This window comes from Melanaphis sacchari, unplaced genomic scaffold, assembly GCF_002803265.2.
Source record: "Melanaphis sacchari strain LSU unplaced genomic scaffold, SCAv2.0 Contig41_pilon_pilon, whole genome shotgun sequence".
NCBI classification, from domain to species: Eukaryota; Metazoa; Arthropoda; class Insecta; order Hemiptera; family Aphididae; genus Melanaphis; species Melanaphis sacchari.
The window spans coordinates 1,322,526-1,336,042 of record NW_020271269.1 but is presented as its reverse complement, the minus strand read 5'-3'; the positions used below and the strand labels follow the sequence as shown (position 1 = coordinate 1,336,042).

Below are 13,517 nucleotides of genomic sequence, written 5' to 3'. Positions count from 1 at the left end.
AACAAAAGTAAAATGGCTTTATTTACCTTAAATTCCATTGACTGCAGTGTATAAATCTTTTCTCAATGCTAATTCAGTTGATAAATTTAACGCTTTTGATCAGGCATATTCACTTTAATTGTTTTCGGATAAATGTAAGTCGACGTGTAACAGTTATCATGATTTATGTTTTAGCACAAAGATGATTTAAAATAAATTTATTTTACATATTAAACGATAAAAATAAAAGCAGAAAACAAAAACTAAATAGATTACTTGTATATCGAAGGATTACAAAAAGCAATGCATCATTATTTCTAATTATAATATTTTATTACATTAAATTATGTTATAATAGGATATTTGTATCGTTATTTTAGGCTCATGATCCAAAAATTGAAACCTTTATTTTCATATAGGTACTTTATATCATGGAGAAAAAAAACTAATTTCCAAAAATATCAATCATTTTTTTTTATTGTTATTGTAGGTATATAAGATATATTTCAATTTCATTAAAAAGTGTTTTAAATTAAATTAACCAGTAAATATTTAAATATTTAGTTGTAAGTATAAATTACATATATATTATTTTAAACTTTATCATTTGTGTCTTAGTATACCTACATATTATGTACATTTTTTGTTTAAATTGATTCAATTTTGTGTATTGAGTATGCTATTTTATAACTAAGATCAGAACATAAAAATTAAAACGACAGTTTTAGAAATGATTGGTTGCATATTTTGGCGTTGCTATTATTTGGGTAAGTTATTTGGAACGATAAAATAAATCAGTAGCTGCTCTACCGGTATACTCCGGTGTGCGCGTTGTGTTATCGCTACTAAACGCCGTTTTAAAATTATAATATATATGATTGATAAATTTTGATTAAAATTGACAAAAGTTTAATTATACATTTTTTTTTTTTAAATTATATATCTAACATATAAAAAAATAAAATAAAAATGTCTGACAAAATATTATATGCTCCAATATGATGGCATAACTTACTTACTGAGCATGATTTGTTTTCGTACCTTAAGTATTTCTATCATGAACAATAAAATATGATATTTGAAGTTTAAAAAATAATGTTTTTATATGATGCATTCCTTTATGTAATAATATGATTTTTATACCGTTAAAAATTGATTAATTTTTTTTCTAAACACAGAAACAATTATTATTTTACACTGATGACAAATTAAAACGCTAATATTATTAGGTAACGCACTATAACTTTTTGCTCAAGATATAAATTACCGAACACGTCACCGGCAGATAAATAATTATTGTGTCCAATTCGATAATATTAAACATTATGTTATAATAACATCTATCGATAATGCGTAAAATTAAACGTGAGCACTAACCGCGGCTGTTTAAATTACGCTTTTATACTATATAGACGAAAACTAAAAAAAAAAACCAAAATGTCTGTCGTATGTGCGGTCCGGAAAATATGAGAGTCAATCCAAGATTGCCAACCTTTTTTTTTCGCGGTGACGAACCTTTTCGCTCCAAAACCGATTTTTTCTTTATTAAGATAAAGAGTGGTGCGCGCGCACTTTCGCCGAACATCTTTTCGGCAGTCTGTATACGCATTTCTATATTACTATTCCAATTATTATTATTGTGTAAAGGTATATTATCTAAATCCCATCGACCGAATTACAATTTTTTCGCCGTAATGGAATATTTGCCAAGAGAATTAATTGTTTCGTGAATTCGAAAACGCATTATTATTACAGTACTGAAACTACGTTGTATTATTATTATTATTGTTAAAATGGTGCTAGAAATAAAATTAAGATTTACATGTCATAAGTCATAACTCATAATATCGAACAATAAAATATGCATTTAAATTTCATTTACAAAATATGCCAAATAATTTTGTGAAATTACCAAAATATTTTAAATTAAGCATCTTTTAATATCATAATTTATAATAAATTGGGTGACATAAGAAATTACTTTATACATATGAAACCATTTTTGTTGATAGTATTACCTACTCTTTGATCTTGGAAATCCTTAACAAATAAAGGATTTTACAATTTTTTTTTTTTGTCTAAGACAAAATGACATATTTTGAAATTATATATTTATATATATATAATACGTCATATGCATACATAGACCACGTGTTTATCAATTTAGGGAACACTAAATTTTCGGCCGGATCATATTAGAATAAATCGATTTTATTTTACAAGCTAGTGGTATATAAATACACGTTTATATAGATACATTTCAAAATTTTTCTAGTTTCGATATAGGTACGCATGGTCAATAAAACATGTTTTTTTTTTTTTAATTGCAACCACCTATTTTTAACACTATATTTAGATGGGTATAATTTTTTAAGGTAATTTTGGTGTAGTTCTAAATTAAAAACTGACTAATTAAAAACCATTTCATATTTTTTAATAAATAATACATTTTTAAAATTTATTAAAGTGTATAAAACTATTTATAATATTATTATTTATTATTGGTTACTTTTTAAATACTTTTACATATATATATATATTTTTTTTTTATGCGTATTATAAACAAGATTAACATATAGTATGGGTATATATAAATTTATTTATTAAATATCGATTACAACAGTTATTTTATGTTCTTGTTTAGTAGGTAATAAATACCACCAATTCCGTCTGTATACATTTAAGATGTACAAAAATGATTTAAATAAATATAAAGTAAAATATTTGAATATTGCTTAGTTATAATAGGTAATATGAAAATGATTAATCAATATTTTATCACAGATCATTTTAAAATATCAGAAAAAAAAATACTTAAATATAAACCACTTGGTCATTTATATGACTGCCGGTGTGATATCTAATGATATGCTCACATATCATTGTATAACAGATTAAAAATAATAAATAAATGTCAGATTCTTGTGCGTAGTAAATGGTTACTGCCGATATAAATCTTTATTACCGGTGAAAAGGACGATCTGCGTGTAAGGTCACATAAACATCATGACGCGTATTCGTGACGATGAGATGTAAGAAGTGTGACACTTTTTTATGGTGTGCCGCTAGAGACAAGGGATGACGGAATTAGAGTGTTTGCCGCCAAACAAAAATAGCTAGGAAACTCATAGACAACGTTTTTACTGACCTGAGTCTTGCGTTGAAATCAAATGATTCACAGCTAGGCGGTTTACGTATACTTTATATTTCCTTGTACACGGGTTGTATTGAATTATGAAAAAATATAATTATTATTTATTATTATAGACTATTATTGTTGTTCGTTAGTGTTTTTCTATATCCATCCGGTAATCTTTGTCAGTTAATTGTTTCCAAGAATCGCTGTCTCGCCGCATCGAGCTACCGCCGCGCCGTCGGAAGCAACTCTCACACGCGCATGAATATGATGTCAATATATTGCAAAAAACGAAATATTATATTCTTGTTTGCATAACTATAAAAAAAAAATACTAAAAGCGACAGTAAATTAAACATACTTCCTGAAGTTCGATTGGAATTTCGAAAAACGGTTGAATTTATAAGCTTCCATACTATGCTCTTTAGGAATCACTTTTTTGATTTAAAATCAGATATGCGTTTAAAATAAATATAAATTAAATACAATTATTTTATGGAATTTTTTAAAAAAATATCTTAATTTTAAGGTCGTTTAAAATTTAAAATCGAAAATTGACTTCTTAAAAGGCCTAGATAATTTGTCAAAGAATTCATACATGTATTAAAAATTTAAATCGGACAATCCGAAGTATGTGTAATTTACTACCGTTATTGGTCTAAAACATATGAAAAATACACGTACTTCGATCCCCTTAAGAAACTAATTCTAATTTTTAATTAGAGACACTGAGGTTTTTGATAAAGTCGTCGAGTGGGCATAACTATATGATATTATGATGTATTTTTTTGGCAGTACCTATACGTATACGCACCAGCCATATAAGTAATACCTGATCCTGCGACCGACAACTACACCTTTCTTTTTAACAAGCTAAATCAACGTTGTATTTAGTTTTCTTACGTAATTCGGGTTACCTTACTGTACTACAGTATAATAAACGTATATATATATATATGTGTATTACGATATATATAAAGCTGTAAACCAGGTAAGGTGCATAATTATTATGTATTTTATATTATTACTATAGTATATATGTTACGGTAAATGATGTTATATCAGAAATTAACGTTATTCGCCGGTTATTAACGTTATTTACCTACGAATGTGGGAATTATCGTTATTTTCTAGTGAATAACGTTAATAACCGTATGATTAGGGAAATTTTGATCTGATTATAAAATAAAAGAGGTTATTGCGAAAGATTTAAAAAAATAACCAAAGAACCAATCATCAAAGAAGACAAAATCGGAAATTAAATCATAGAAATCGTAGAAAAAAATTCGGAACTTGGTACTTAAATATTTTTTAATTATTTAACGATAAATTTCCGAATTTTAAATATAACAAAAGTAAAACTAAAATATAAATATTTGAAAATTATTTTAAATATTTTTTTGATGATTGTCAAGAAAATATTTGTATTGCATGTAAAAATTCAAAAAAAAATTTAGAAAAACAAGGAGAGGAAATGATGAAATTTTCTAAAGAAAAGTTTCCTCAGCTTGAAATAGGCTTAACTGTATGTGTATTTATACCAAACGTTGATAGAGCTCGTGGTTCTATGCAAAATATACTATCAGTTGTCACTCAAGTTGAACATGATTTATACAAACTCTGTTAGTTAATTCTTAATGAAAAAATATACTATTAAAATTAAAATTTGTTTTATTATTTTATAAGTACGGAATATAGTTTTCTTAAATACTATTTCACATGCCAAAAATAGCTGTTTGCAAATAAAATCTATTAGACATAGACAATGTGATAAAATTAGCAGATGGTAGGCAGTTGACACTGAGCTAGTAATAATTCGGTTGCAAACCCTTAAAGGTACCAGCGTTGTCACTAGTTGTAATAATAATAAGCATTGTGCATACCTTGGGGCTGAAAAATTATGTTATATTAAATGTCATGGGAGTAAAACTTGTAAAAATAAATAAAAAATAATAATGCATTTATTCTATTTTTAAAAATATCTGGGTACTTACATAATTTTTCAAATTGTTGTATTTGAGATTCATGCGCTTATCTGATTTATAACATTAATTACCTGTGTATTTGGTCATTAACGTGATTATCCAGTTTATAACGATAATTACCTGTATATTTGGTAAATAACGTTAATAACCGGTGAATAACGTTAATTTCCATTTAACATCATTTACCGTAACATATATATGTACAAATGCCAAATTATATTGTATTGTGTACAGTGTATTTTATAAAATTCTCAAATACATGATCATAAGACCTCAAAGATCAGAAGTAAGGTAGGTATAATAACGTGAATTTAATATTTGTATCTGGCTGGTCGTAGGTGATGGTATTCTCCAACACTTAGGTATAATTAAATAGAGAAGAATCCACTATATCTTTAGTCTGTTTATTCAAGTTTTAGCTATTTTTAGATATTCGACTTTATTTTTCTTAATATTTTATTTTTACGTTATCACAGATTACTTAGTGTACACTGCATACGTATATATTTTATTAAAAAAAAATATTGCCTCAATATGCTCAAAAATTTGTGACAGTAAAAGTGGCAGTGACCATTTTTGGTAGAGATAACAACAATAATAATGATAATAAAGTATAGAAATGAAGAAAACAATCAGTTTTTCTAAAATGTATCACTTTCTTTTCTTTTCTTTTTTTTAAATATTTTTTCTTTATTATAACACAAATAAAAACAGATAAAATTTAAAAGTAATAAAAAATAATAAATACAATGATAATAATAATATAATTATACATATAATAATATTAATATATTATATAATTATATAGGTCGTATTACATAATGATGCATATAAGTTCGTATATATGCATAAATAAATATACGTCATCGTTAACTCGTCTAGAAGTCGACATAAGTTTTGTGAAAATACAAAAAAAAATTTAAATAAACAATTTTAAATAGTATATATACTGTCTAAGTATATTTTTTCTGTTGGAGGGGTAAATAAAAATTACAGAAATAAAATATACATAAACTATATAAGTATAGTCAAATAACGCATACATGGAATAATGTATTAGTATAATATAATATTATTTTAATTATTATTGAAAAACGACATATGAAAAAAAAAATGAAATTTTTTTTTGTATTCATAAATTTTTATTTTTTTTTAGTAAATTTTTTTTTACAAGATTTAATCTACGCGCGTCTTGTTTTACAGCATAGAAAAACGGATTGTCGAAAAAGTAACAACAACAAATATTATTTAACAAAAAAAATTCGACAACTCATTTTAAATATATCTAAAAAAAAAAAAAAAATAGTTTGTTCTAAAAGGATATCCCTATAACAATTAGGTAATAATATATGAATCACATTGGAAAAAAAATAGTAATATACCCGTTCCACCTCCGTTTTTATACAGTTTTTTTTTAGTATTATGATAACACTATTTTAAAATACTTAAAATTAATTTTTTATACAGTTTTTAATTTTTTTTCAACTTTTATTTTGTAACAAAAAAAGGAAATTACAACCGGAAACTTACGGTTAGTAATAAGGCAACTTTGATTACAATATTATTAATAAATTACATTATATTTAAGTGTTAACAGGTATTGTATTGAATTATTTTATATAATATGTACCTATATTATTATATTAATTTTTTTAATGGCCAAAGACAAAGTGTTGTTTTAGACAAGCACGGAAGGGACATTAGCAAGCGTAAATAAAGAGATAGACATTGTATATATAATATATATAATATACATATATGTATATATGTATATATATATATATATATATAGATATAGAAATAGAGAGAGTTAGAGACATATTATTTATGTGTATATATATATTTATAAATATTACTAGGTAGGTATACATATAGGATAATTAAAAATTCAAATTTTTTTTTTTGTTCAATGGGATAAAATTGGAATTCCCATGGAAAATATTATAATAGACGGAATTGAATACATCATTTTTTTTTCAAAATTATTATTAAGATATATTATTATACATAGGTTTGTCGTTTTATCACAGATTTTTTTTTTTTTTTTTAATAACGCTTCTAAATGCGTTACTCTGATGTAAGTATATGTATATAATATTATATTAAAATAGCGTTTAAAGAGAGTAATCATAATAATAATAATAATTGTATTTTCATTACATAACAAAAAATCTTGCGAGAATTATCAGTTTAAAACATAATATTGAATGATAAAATTTAACGATAAAAATCACCAAAAAATATGAATTCACGACGATCCGTTTATAATAATTAGTATTACAATCAAAACATATTGGCAGTTTAATAACATAAATACGTCGGTGATGAGACGACAACAAAAAATGAAAATGAAAATTAACATCATATTTATGGTCCCGAGTGAAATAAAATTTACGAGTATTATCAACTAGAAAAATTATCCTAGCACTTGATATTTTTTTTTTTTTATTTTTTAAAAATTGTATTTATTAAAAAAACAAAAAAAAAATGAATTAATTTAACAATTAAACAAAATCTATACTATGTACAAAGTCGTTTTATTCACAAATACAGAGATAAAATATAAAGATAGGTAATAAATAGATAAACATAGTTAGAGAAAGATTAAAAGTGGATGAGAGAGATAAATATATGGGACAAAATATACATCGTATAACATACTATCATGCCTATTTTGTTTAATATTTACGTGTATATTATATAATAAATACTCAGGCTATTATTTAAGTGGATCGAAACCAATACTACAATTGTTTTGGAAAATATGACTTAAAAGTTTTAATTTGATCTAAAGGTTTTTGAACAAACACATATTAAACTATTTAATAATGTAGATTATCCACTAATTGTAGGTGAGTAAACATACATACAGGACCTAATTTACGATTTTTGTTGTCAGGTACATAATCATAAAGTGCAAGCTTCTATTAGAAATTTAAGCTACTCGTCGATTATAACTAACACAAAAAAAAAAAAAAATGGTAAAAGATTCAAATGAAACCACAAGTATTAAGTGTTCTTTTAATGATTCTATTTAAGACACATCAATTTTTATCCATATGGTGGTTAAAAATCTATCAACAATATTATCATCGTATTATGATTAGTACTTTAGTTACTCCAATTTTAACTGTATGTTATGCTTTTATTAACCAATCTCATCAATACTTACAAAATAAAATTTTATTATTCAAGCTAATGGGTACCTAGGTGGTTTTGTTTAAATCAGGGACAGTATATAAGTGCATACCTATTTTTTAAAACACCTGCATGTGTATGTGTGTGTGTGTGTGTGTGTGTGTGTTTATGTCTCTGGATGAATAAACTAAAAACAAAGAGAATAGGGAATTAATAAACTTAATAATAGAAAATATTGGAACAATGTTTTAGAAATATATTATTATGAATACATGGTTTATAAAACCTACGCTTCTGAAATCGCACGAGATAAAACGATTGACAAAAAATAAATGAAACAGAACAATATTATATTAGGTATACAAAAGAGAAACACCATACATAAAAGAACATAATATAATGTACAACATAGTTGCCTACACTTTTAAATGCAACATAAAGTCACATTTCATATAATATTTATAGTAATAATATAATAATAATAATAATAATAATAGTAATAATATTTTATAGAGTATACTGAACAACATCATAAACGCTCCAAAAGTACAAAACGAAAGAAACCACTATATATAATATAATATTATGTGGTAATTTTAAACATACACACACACAAAAGAAACTCGCAACGATTGTGAAACTTGTGTCTACGAAAGCGTTTTCAGGTGATATTATTATGAATACAAACGAAATGGAAAACGGAGGAAAACGATACGAGTATTACCGAGTTTAGCGCTTTTTGTACTTTAAGGCAAAGCGAAATTCGGATTAATATGTACGTACAGCTTATGAACTCCGACGTTTCAAACGATTCGAAAAATTTTAGCTTTAACCATAATTATTTATATCACTTGTGTCTATGAAATTCCTTTAGCAACGATGTGTCATACAACATTTGTATTACGTTATTAAATATGTTATATTATTGATTTTCGCTTTGTCTGTTACAATAAAACGAGTAAGTGGTTTTTTAACAGTATTTTTCAAAACGGCAGAGAATAATGTCACGGACATTCCCTTGTCGTCATTATCCAAAAAAGAAAACGTCTTGTCGTGTTCGTTTCGAATTTCTGAGAAATAAACAATGATATTATTGTGCATGGTCGGTATATATATATTATCTATATACAGATAATAATAATTAATAAGCAACATTCTTTTACAATAAACATTTGATGAAGTAAAAGTTACGCTGGTTATACGTTTTTAAAATTATTTAGCAGAATATGAATATTTTATAAATTAAAATATGAAAATTTTAAGGATTTAAATTATTACATAACATATATTATGTATATCATACTCACAAAAATATACGGCGTAAATAAAATATTAAGAAAATATGACCCCCGACGATAAAATCCCAAAAAAGGTCGGGGTCCTTTGATTGCGCAGTTTCAAGAAAAAAAATTAGCATCATTATTATAATAAAAAAAAGCCGTCAGTGGTTATACTTTTTATAAACGTATTAAATGAAAAAATTGAATAAATTTTTGCAATGCAATCATAATACAATACATTATTATTTAAGTATATTGAGCGTATATATAGTAAATTACTAGAAAACGTAAATACCTAGTTATCGAGGTGTGAAAATCACGATAACAAGGGAAAACATAAACAATAAATGTACATTCGAATTCCGAAGATTAGGGGTATATAACGATTGATTTTGGCCATCAAGACAGTGTAGATTTTGGGAAAGAAAAATTTAAAATAACAAATAGAAGCAAATGAAATGGCGGATTTTTTTTTTTAAATACATATCTCATATTAATATTATGAAACTTTTATAATTTGCATTTCTATAAAAACAGTATAATTAATAATATTGTATAAAATATATTAGACAATAAAATTTTATTTACGTGGATCAAGATGTTATTTACAACGATTTTTTTTTCCTGCAACAGATCGATGATAATAATATTATATAATTCGATATTATGTGTATGTGTACTGTTTTGTGTATGATTGTTAAAAGTAGAGCGATAAGAACGAGAATAATAATAAGAGGTGCTTGTGATGTAGGTATGTATGAACACGACGACGGTATATTATATTGATCGATGGTATTCGCGTGGTGAGACGGTTGGATGGACGACGAAGTGAAAAAAGGGAATGTCCGGCCATTAAAAAAAAAAAAAAAAATGTATGTATAATATAATATCAATGTATACCCCTACACATAAACATATCATTAAAATGTTATGATCTGAACAGAAACTGCGCGACGACGATTGTAATACAATTATTATTAATTTTATGTACGATAAAAATACGTTCATGAGATTATAAAATAAAAATAAAAACCAACACTTTGCGGAAATACAACATTATTTATCCACTAAATATAATATCATATCAACCTCTTAACAAAATTACGTACACCATCCAAGATGACACGTGTGTAAATGGGGTACGTTAAAAATTCAAAAACGAGAAAACGACGAGAGTACGCGCGAAATGACGAACCGTTTTTGTTTTACTTAGGTTCGGAAATAGTTATTAATAATTATAATAATAATAATAATAATAATAATAATAATAATAATTAGGTAATAATAATAATAATAATAATAATATATAATATTTATGTAAATTTTAGGCGATGGCAGCGGCGGCGACGGTTACTGCTGCTGCTGCTTGGGCGGCGGCGGCGGCAGCGGAGCAGAATTTGAGGAGTAGTCGTCCAACAGCGACGACGAAGACGAGCACGACGATGCGACGATCGTCGGCCGGAGCGGACGCGATGCGGCGGACGACCGGAACGATCTGAGCGTTGTCGTTTTGTGTTGCCGCAGTCGTCGTTGGCGGCTGCTAAGTCTTCCGTCTCCGTCGTCGTCACAGCTGTCGCTGTTGCTGCTGCTGCTGCTGCTTCTGCTTCTGCTCTTACTCTTGCTGCTGCTGCCGCTACGGCTACGGCTGCAGCGACTGCGGCGGCGGTGGCGGCCACTACCAGACAGTAAGGGTTAGCACCAGTCGTCTTCGTCCGAATCGCTGTGCCGGCTGCTCACCCGGCCACCGCCGCCGCTCTTTTGTCGCCTGATCGCGGACACCGACGACGACGTCGACGGCTGCTGCTGCAGCTGTTTGGACGACGACGACGCGTACCCGTTGCGCACCGGCGACGGCAGCAGTCGGCCACTGCGGCCGATCGACATGGCCTGCTCGAAGCTGAGCGGCGGCATGGCCGTCATGGCCATGCTCTGCCGGGCCACAGCCGCGGCCGTGGACGTGGACGACAGCGCCGCGGGCGGCGGTTTGGGCAGCGCCGCCGGTTGGCCGGGTCGGCGACGCGTTGCTTCGGTGATCGAGGCCGGTGGTGCGGCGGCCGGGCTCAACGACGACGGTTTGTTGGGCGTGGGCGGCAACCGGCGCCTGTTGCATCCGGCCACGGCCAGCACGGGGTAACTGCTGTTGACCAGCACCGACGGCGGCGGCATCGTCATGGCCCCCGCCGCGGACGTGCCGGTCATCATCGCCGACAGAGACGTCGCGTGGCCACCGCCACCCGACAACGACAGCGAGGGGTGGTGTAGCCCGTGTGCGACACTGCCGACGACGACGACGGCGGCGGAACCGTTTGCTGGTGATGGTGCTGTTGCTGTCTCGATGACGTCGGCCCGGCGGCGGCGGACGACGAAGCCGACGCCCCGCCGCCGCCGCCTCCGTGATGCTGATGGTGGAGGTGGTGCTGCTGCTGGTGGTGCTGGTGCCGGCCGCTGCCGTTCGTCGACACCGGCGACGGGGAACGCGACCGCTGGTCCAGGCTGGTGGTGCCGTAGTACGTGCGGCCGCTCTCCGACCTGTCCGGGCTGGGCGATCGGACCGGACTCGTGGACGCCGACCAAGAACCTACGGGACAAACGGAAACACGCGCACGACAACATTTCAACGTTATTATTTTAATATAATATATAATATCATTTAATTAAATCGTCATCACATCGTGTTATGTCATGACGCAAAAAATATTTATCATAATATAATTATTAATTTTATTTACGTATTATCGTAAATAGTGTGATAATATATCGATGGCTTATCGCACGAATATATTTTACGTAGGCTCGTGAATTTGTTATACAAAAAATAAGAGCGGATGAGGTTTATGTTAATTTTAAAACTTTTAAAACGGTTTTTGGTCCCCCCCCCCCCCGTTAAAACGACTAAAATGTTCAGAACAATTATATCATTGTTACGCATAAATAAACACACCTAGGTTTAATTCTATACCTACTATGTATTTGAATGATGTACTGCATTTAATGGAAAGTGTGATTTGGCAAACACGTAGTTGATTCGTAACTATTTGATTATTTTGTGCAATATAAGCCATCGAGATATATCTAATTTAATGTATCGCATCAAGTCAACATTCCTCGACGGTTGATATGACTGGCGAGTGTTTTGTACATATTGCGTATAGTCATTACGTTTGTTATATGGGTATAATAAATAATAATAATATGCATAAAGTGACGTATTTGTCAATAGCGATATTGTTGCGCAGTGACATTTCGGAGACGATTTCGGTTTGAATTTTACATAAAAATTTGTTCAAACAAATCGTAAACGGAACGTTTGCAGCTCACGATAAGATAATAGCCCTTTCCAGGTTTTGAACACCACGCGTCATTTGCATAATCTACCTACCTTAACATAATTCTAAATTCGCCACTGCAGTGAGTATGAGTATATTCAATTATATAATTTCTTATACATGAACACAAATAACAAATAATACTATTGTTACGTGTTTAACACCATTAATACTAATGTTCCTCGGAATACCGCTAGAATCCTACAGTATCCGTACTAAGTAATAAGCGTTCAAGTTTTTTTGGACTATATTTATTCTTTCGACTATGCCGACTAGTGATATCATTCCACTCATTAGAAATTCTTCAAACATACTTTTCAGTAATAGCTTAACAGTGTGAGCGGTTTATCAGTGAGTACTTATGGTGAAAAGTAATAATTATTAATTTTATTCTATGTATTATATTCTACCTACTGTGTAAAAAATTAAATATTCAATAAATTGCACTTAAATGGGAAACGAGTAACTTTTATTATAAACGGGCTAATGTGCGTATTTGATATAAAGTAAATTCATTACAATTTACATAGGTATAATTTGTATGATATTAAAATTAGCTGTATCCGATAATAATTTAATTGTCACACGTTTTTATTATGTAAAGTAATATATAAATGATCAATTATTTGATTCCACGCCACATACTTCACGAATGTACAGTATATTTTATTTT

General features: G+C 29.7%; 1 protein-coding gene across 1 annotated transcript in view; it reads right to left on the bottom strand.

The window, feature by feature from the left end:
* Nucleotides 1–10,044: 10,044 nt before the first annotated feature.
* The window catches only part of LOC112597460 (voltage-dependent calcium channel type A subunit alpha-1), a 219,855-nt gene continuing 216,382 nt past the window's right edge, over nt 10,045–13,517 (bottom strand). Inside the window, 2 exon segments of the mRNA XM_025343518.1 lie at nt 10,045–11,779; nt 11,782–12,096. Of these exon segments, the coding sequence (XP_025199303.1) occupies nt 11,211–11,779; nt 11,782–12,096 (884 nt within the window). The 3' untranslated portion in view covers nt 10,045–11,210.